This window comes from Petaurus breviceps, unplaced genomic scaffold, assembly GCF_028583685.1.
Source record: "Petaurus breviceps papuanus isolate PSGF00001 unplaced genomic scaffold, PetGlider_PUasm1.0 99, whole genome shotgun sequence".
Taxonomy (NCBI): Eukaryota; Metazoa; Chordata; class Mammalia; order Diprotodontia; family Petauridae; genus Petaurus; species Petaurus breviceps.
This window is the reverse complement of record NW_027187465.1, coordinates 4,661,401-4,668,555: the sequence shown is the minus strand read 5'-3', so window position 1 is coordinate 4,668,555 and position 7,155 is coordinate 4,661,401. Positions and strand designations below refer to the sequence as shown.

General features: G+C 48.6%; 1 protein-coding gene across 2 annotated transcripts in view; it reads right to left on the bottom strand.

Annotated features, from left to right (window-relative positions):
- Nucleotides 1–241: 241 nt before the first annotated feature.
- Nucleotides 242–7,155, bottom strand: part of TTC28 (tetratricopeptide repeat domain 28) — a 712,524-nt gene continuing 705,610 nt past the window's right edge. For both annotated transcript variants that reach the window (XM_069081377.1, XM_069081378.1), the window contains 2 exons: nt 5,963–6,070; nt 242–5,562 (listed from right to left, as the gene is read on the bottom strand). In XM_069081377.1, the coding sequence (XP_068937478.1) occupies nt 3,968–5,562; nt 5,963–6,070 (1,703 nt within the window). In that variant the 3' untranslated portion in view covers nt 242–3,967. The remainder of the gene's footprint in view (nt 5,563–5,962; nt 6,071–7,155) is intronic.

Sequence of the window (7,155 nt, the reverse complement as noted above, 5' to 3'; positions counted from 1 at the left end):
TTTCTATTTCTGCTGATGGGAGTGGCATTAGCTCAGCTTTAAATATGCTGCAACCCAGTGATGGTATTTGGAGCAACAGGAAATTTTACAGAGGCCAGATCCTGTGGTGCAAAGGAAGGCTCAAAGTCAGAAGAAATTTAAGAGTTGGCATCAGTGTTCACAGGCTTATCTGCTGGCTACTCAGAGGGCACCTAGAACTCTGGAGAGCACACAGAGTATTACAGAACATGACAACGAGAAGTGAGAGAGCTCATGCTTTTAATAGACACTGAAATCACAAAGGGAGAAGGCCAAATGCCTTAGCAATTTCAATAAAAATATGAAATTCTTTTTACATGGTAAATTTCATAATATAAAAAGTTTAATGCTGTCTGGAAACACGGAGTGTAATTTACAAACAAAAAAAGTCCACGCAGGCCGAACATGGCTAACACTGCATACAAGGAGGGGCTGCTACGTCTGGAGACGGACTCCCATTGACCAGTGACCATCCTCGAGCTGAACATCTTTGAAGGATCTGGCAGAAACAAGGGCTCAGTTCACAAACCACATGGACAGTCTCTTTAGACAAAACAGCAAAGTGGGCTATGAATGTGACTCCGCTTACACTTTTCTCCTATTTACTAAAAACATTCCTGATGATTACTTCAACCTGAACTGGAAACAGTTCTCTCTGTGGGCTTTGTATAGACAGGTTAGACAGGGAGACACACAGGAGACAGAGCACGCCCACCCGCAACGAGCAGCGATTTATTATCACAGTTTTATCCTGGCAGTTTTCATTGTGTGCCATTTATTCAATTGGGGAGTAAAGAGAGAAATCTGTCACTGAGATACATTGGTCTGAGTCAAATGGGGAGGTTTTTATTTTTATTTTTTGAGGCTGATTCTTACTAGTTTCACTCTGCTCAAAAATCACTGGAATACCAAGACACTTGACTTGGCAGAAGCAGGATATAGGTAAAAAAAAAAAAAACCCAAATGTGTGGAACAGCAAGTACTGTAGTCTTACTGTCTCAGTTTGGTCTCTGGGCTAAGTTTATCGGGAGGAGCAGACCTGCATTGCTTATTCAGTGACATTATAATTTGCAATTGGTATAAGCATAATTCAGGAAGGGCATTTCACCTTTCTGGCTTTAAACAAACAAACGAACAAACCAAAAAAACCCCATCCAAATGCCACGATTCACAAAATGGAAAATACAATTCTCTCCGTGAATTTCGGTCCCCCAATCTGGTACCTGTCATGTGCTGGGGCTCATCGTGCCCCACCCAAGGAAGGAGGGCAAGGGGACTGCTGTCCTCGTGGGGAAATGTAGGCTCGGAATTCACATTAACGCCAGTCAATCATGTACACAGTATGACAATGTCACACATTAGAGTTTGTTTTCATCCTTTACACACAACCGTCTTGGTCAATGCCAAATCTTCATGCTGTCTAAGTTGCATACTTCATCCCAAGCTTACTTTATATTAGCAACTCAACTGTATTTCATGACTTTATACTCATTTTTACCAGTGTAAAATTTCTGGGAAGGAAGCTCTGTAAAGGGAGCCAAGTGACCCCGATTCTATGGCATTATCTGGAAATGTTCCCGTTCTTCTTTCATGACTTTGAATTTCACATCTGAAGTTTTCATCGGGGGCAAAGAGTTGCATACACCATTTTGGCTACTAACCATGAAAACCGTCTCCATCCATGGGACTGCTGCCCAGGACAATGGCCTCAAACATAAGCTGTGATGCTTAACCACAGGGCTCTTAGCTGGCTAGGTTAACAGCAGGTATTATTTCCATTGGAAACAATTGCAGCGGTCATTGGCGTTCCCCCAGATGGCCTGTCCCTTCTGGTGAGGGGAGGGGCAGTGACTCCTTATTTTGGTGCTCGGTCCATGGCTTAGGGAGGAGTGGGTAACGAGAGGATGGCAGGGGAGACAGCCATACGACCAAAGGCCCACATGACAACCTCTCTTGACTTTCACACTAATTTTTGGATGTTTCAGATCTCATCTGGTCAGCCAAACACACAGTGCTACAAATTTGGCTTTTATCTGTGCCTGGGGTTTCTCTTCTCACTGAAGATCATCCCCACCAACTTCATCTGTTGCTTGAGTCCTTACAAAACATGTGCCTTCATATTTGAGGAGTTAGAGTTTGCATTCATTGACATGGCTACGGTTACTTTACATGCAAAGACCAAAACAACAAAACCCTACATGGATTGTGTTCCGGAGGAGAATTTAAAATGACCAGCTCTCTACCTTGCACTTCTCGGACTCGCTTTTTCTGAAGACTTCTTAGTGTGAAAAAAAAAAAAAAGAATCAGGCCAATGTTATTCCATCCACTTTGCAAATGGATAAAATGAGGCACAGTCAGGCTAAGTGGCTTGTTTATGGGCATAAAGTGATTCAGTGCGAGAAGTAAAGGTACTCAGGCATCTCAACTGGAGGCCCCCATCCAACTAGCACAAGGTCTCCCTGTGTCTGGGGTGACGGTGCCCAACGTCTTGTGTGAGGTCCAAAGAGAAGGACAATGATGGGATTCTCACTCATTAGCATATTTAAATTCTCTGCCTTAACACTACATTGACCTGATGACCTGGGGGCATTTCTTTTCTTGACTAATGCATATAATCTCTAGCTAATATCCCTTCAGTAGGGTACCTCCTCTCTCCTCCAATAGTGACCTTGGAGCTACAGAAACACTTCCTCCCATCTCTCCCTCCTGCTCCATTCTGATGGATGTGCCAGATACAGGGGCATCTCATGGGCAAACAAATGAGTGCCCTGTGACATGCGGCAGGGAACCTCTCCTGGGAAAGAGTGAGACAAGAGTGTTCCACAGCAGCCCATTCTACACTGTGTGAATCCTGACCCTGTCAATGGACAGATCACGTGGAATCTGGGAGGCTTGGAGTCCGAAGAAAGAGACCTTGAAGTAACCAGGGAGAGAGGGGGGTGTGCTAGAGTGGGGGCAGGGACTGGAACACCACACTCCTCTGGTTACGCCTACTGAGCCAAACAACTTTCTTTTGCTTCTAACAAAATGGAGGAATTCAAACCACTTTTCTTCTATTTGTCGATGAGCATTCAAAAATTTTAGACACTTTTTAGAAAACGTTTTGAGCTTTAAAAAACAACAGTGTTGTATAAATGTAAAGTGTTATCATTATTATTAATAATAAAACCGAGTTGTTTCTAGTTACCCAAGTACAAAAAAGGCCCAAAATGTTTCAAAAGCATAAAAGTTGCATTTTCATCATATTTGCATAGCTCTAAAATGCCTGGCTAAAGTTGATTCTTGAATTTTGAGCAAATTCAAGTTTGGCTGACAATGGGGCCCAAAGGGACATCTCAAGAGATAGTTAGTGACTGACAAAAGTTCAGAGTGTAAGCACAGTTTGAACCTGAATTATTGCATTGTTGCTGTGAAATTACAAGACTATGAGACCCAAAACTCTATAATTTAATTACAGATCATTGGCATCTTCTTACCATAATTCTATTTTTGGCTAATTGACTAAGAAAAATGTATATATACCGCTGCAGCCAGCACCTGGAGGCCTTACAAAAATCGATCTGTATTTGTATACAAAAGGTATGGCATGTACACCTCTTAGCAAAATAGGTGCTCGCTTTCCTCTCCCCTCCCACCCCAGAGCATGAACAATGTCTGTATAAAAATCCCGCTGCAGAGTCCTACCAAGGATGAGAAGGTTCCCATTTGCTGAGTGGTGTGGAGCCCCCTTCCCTAAGATCCCGGGCCCTGGCCGCCGGCGCAGCCTGGCTTTGGGTGGATGGGAAGTTGAGTGGAGCTCGCGGGCCCTGCTCCAGGGAATGGCGGCTCGCCGGGGCAGCGCCCATCACAGAGCTCGGCACGTCTTTAGCAAAACAAGGCAAGTCGGCAGAAGCGAACCCACGGCCCCCTACGGGGCTGTGACTGGAGTGGACTGGTACGAGAGACACTTTAACATTTGGAGGATGGGAAGAACCTCCCCGGAGAGAGGAACTTGTAGCCGTTGCCCGAGGGCAGTCTCAAGGGGCGCATGGCCCCCGGGGGGCCGCCGGCTGGCCCCGGGGAGGGGGACAGGGCGGCGGTGTCCGAGCGTCTGTGGCCATTGGGAGGGTTGGCGGGTGGCGACGCCGACTGCTGCTGCAGGGACAGCTCCTTGAGCTCCAGCTTGTCCACGCCTTCCTCCTTCTTGCGGTGGCGGGGGGATAAGTTTAGCAGATTCAGCACGTCCCTTTGGGAGGTCATGGTGCCCGGGGCCCCGCGGAATATCTTCACGGGGCCCGGGGGAGGCTGCGGGGCGCTCTGCCAGAACATCTTCAGGTTATGGATGGCCTGCACCTTCTCGTCGATGGCCGACATCTTCAGCTTGTCCAGATCGGGGGCGTCGGCGGGGCTGGAGCGCGCCGAGCCCGCCGAAGAATAAGACAGAGCGGGCGAAGGGGCGCTGCCAGCCGGGGACTGACGCCCTGAGCTCGGAGACTTGGAGATGTGGGAGCTGTAGGGAGAGCTGGGGTACTTTAACTTAAAGTGAGGCTGGTCTGTCAAAGAGCTGGGGGAGTCCGTGCTCGGGGAGGGCCGGCCGCTGTGCTGGCTCGCGCCTTCCTTGGGCGACGCCTCCGAGCTCACCTTCTGGAGGGACGAGCTCCTCGTGGGGGGCTTGGGGCGCCCCGTCACTGGGGATGAGCGCTGGCTCCTCTGGCTGGAGATGAGGGGCCGGCTGAACGCGCTGCTCTCGGAAGCTCTGAAGGCACACGGGCCGCTGCTCGGGGTGGAAGCCCCACCTTCCGCGTGGGCGCTTTGGGCTGCCTGGCTGCCGCTGCGCTGGAGGCGCTCTATGGCGAGGAGGTGATTCTGCGTCTCTTCCAGAATCTTCTGGGCCAGTTCTTGAGGGTCAAGGTTTGCATGGTTTTCCTCTTGGGATTTAACAGTACTATCGGTTTCAGTGCTAGACTGGTCGGACTCTCCGGTATCAGAACTTGCAAGTTTCCCAACTTTTTGGAACGGTGAGTTTGGGCTGGGAATAAGAGTCATTTTAACAGGAGAATTGGGGGTACTTATGCTCCCTTTGGAGCTGACAGATATCTTAACGCCCCCAGGAGTCCCAGCTTTGGGCTGTTGGGGATCTGGTGAAAATCTCACTTTTACATTTTCTTGGTAGGTTGCCAAAGGCTCGTTGCTAATGATGGAAAATCCTTCATATTCTTCTTCCTCTTTGCTGCCCGGAGCACTGCTCTGTGGAGACAGCTGGCTTCTCGGGGCTGAAGGCCGCTGGGGGTAAGGGTTCTTGGCCTTCTCCCCGTCCTGCCGTCCTCTGCACCCGACACCTTCTAGGGTGCCCTCTGGCTTGGACACAAAACTCATGGAAGAAGCAATGGAGCTCAGGCTGTACACGGAGATGGCATCAGACGCCACACTCTCAGGGCAAGTTGGGGAAAAGGGGGGGTTTGGATACCCCAAGGGGGCCTGGTTGGAGATGGACTGAGCAGATGCCAGAGACTCCAGCGAGGAAGAGCTGTCCAGGCTGAGGCGCTTGGGGAGCTCTGTGGAATCTAAACAGAACCAGCGTCCATTAGTCCCAGAAGCCCACATTCAAGCTACAGCTTAGGACCAACCCTGGGGGTGCTTGGGACTTCCTTTCATACTAATAAGCACCAGTGTGTGTGTGGGGGGAGGGGCATGTGCCTGCATGGACAGAACCGTACCTGTGTAAGGAGCGATCTGCAAGGAAGATGACATGAGAAATGAAAGCAGTGCTTTCTACAATGTTTTAAAAAATATGAGCACTTAATGAAAATGCATTTAAGTATTATGGGATACAAGCCAAAGAACAAATCCAGACACATTAGGAAACCCGTCTGAGGGCCAGAAATGGTCCCTGAGGTTTGACACATCTGGGTGGTCAGAAGGGGCTGCTTTCCCAGTATGTGTGACAAGTGGGCCCCATCTTACCAAAGAGAGACAGCAGGGACTGGAGAGCAAAATGGATGGTTCGTCGATTTGCTTGTTTTCCAGTTTTTAGAATCACCTCTTCCTGGCCAACTTCACAGAGATCAAAACCTAGAGGAAGAGACAGCAAAGAAATCCATGTCTACCTGGAAGACTCAGTCTTCTTGGAGCTTCCTTATGTACCTGCCTCCTGACTCATGGTTCATCACCTTCTCCAAACCCACTTCCATGGGCTTTTGCCTTCACTGTTCATAGCTTAGAGTTTACCTCCTAAATCAAGGTGAGAAATGAAGGCTGACCCCTTGGCTGGAGATTTTATTTGCATTAGATCCTAGGGAAAGTCTGACCCCAAATGCTAACAAGGAGCTGTCCACTTCACCTACAACACACACAATGGACTTCTGTCGTGTCCCTGGGGATACCATCCTCACCGGCTACCTTCACTCTTTCTCTTGGACTAAGCACAGATTTCCTAGTCTGTGTCTTCCCACAGCTGTCAATATTAAAATCTTTTTAAAATAATAGCACTGGAGGTTGGAAGGGGCCTTTGAGCTTGGCTCAGCCCCTTTCTTTTCCAGAGGAGAAAATTCAAGGAGTTGTCCAAGATACCAGGTAGTAAGAGGCAAACCAAGATAGGCTTCTTTCATATTTACAAGGATGTCAATCTATTCTTTTAGAGAAGAGCCAAGATGTTGGGCAGTTCATATGACGCAGAGAGATGTGTTCAAAGAAAAAGTAGCTAGTTCACTTAGCACTTGATACAATATTTTTTTTAACTGCCTTGTGTGGACAAGTACATGCCTTGTCTGTTGCAGGTAGTAAGTGATATGAAGGCAGGGAATATGTCTCCACAAATCCTAATGGGAGCAGGTGCTACCAGATGGGGCCCTAAGGGATCGGTGTCAGCTGGGGAACCTCAGTTCTTTAATCACCTTGGCTGAAATAACCTAAAGAAATGGGAACTAATGCCAAGGCCTGGCTGGGGCCTCCTGTCAAAGCTCAGGTAGGTAAGGAGGCTCCCAGAAGGTACAACAGGGGACAGCTCAGTCCCTGAGCAGGACGCTGGCTCCTGGGCTGACATCAGCGTCCTGACTTCCCAAGGGGGAAGACAAACCAAACAAGCAGGCACCAAGAGACGTGCGCGCGCGCGTGTGTGTGTGTGTGTGTGTGTGTGTGTGTGTGTGTGTGTGTGTGTG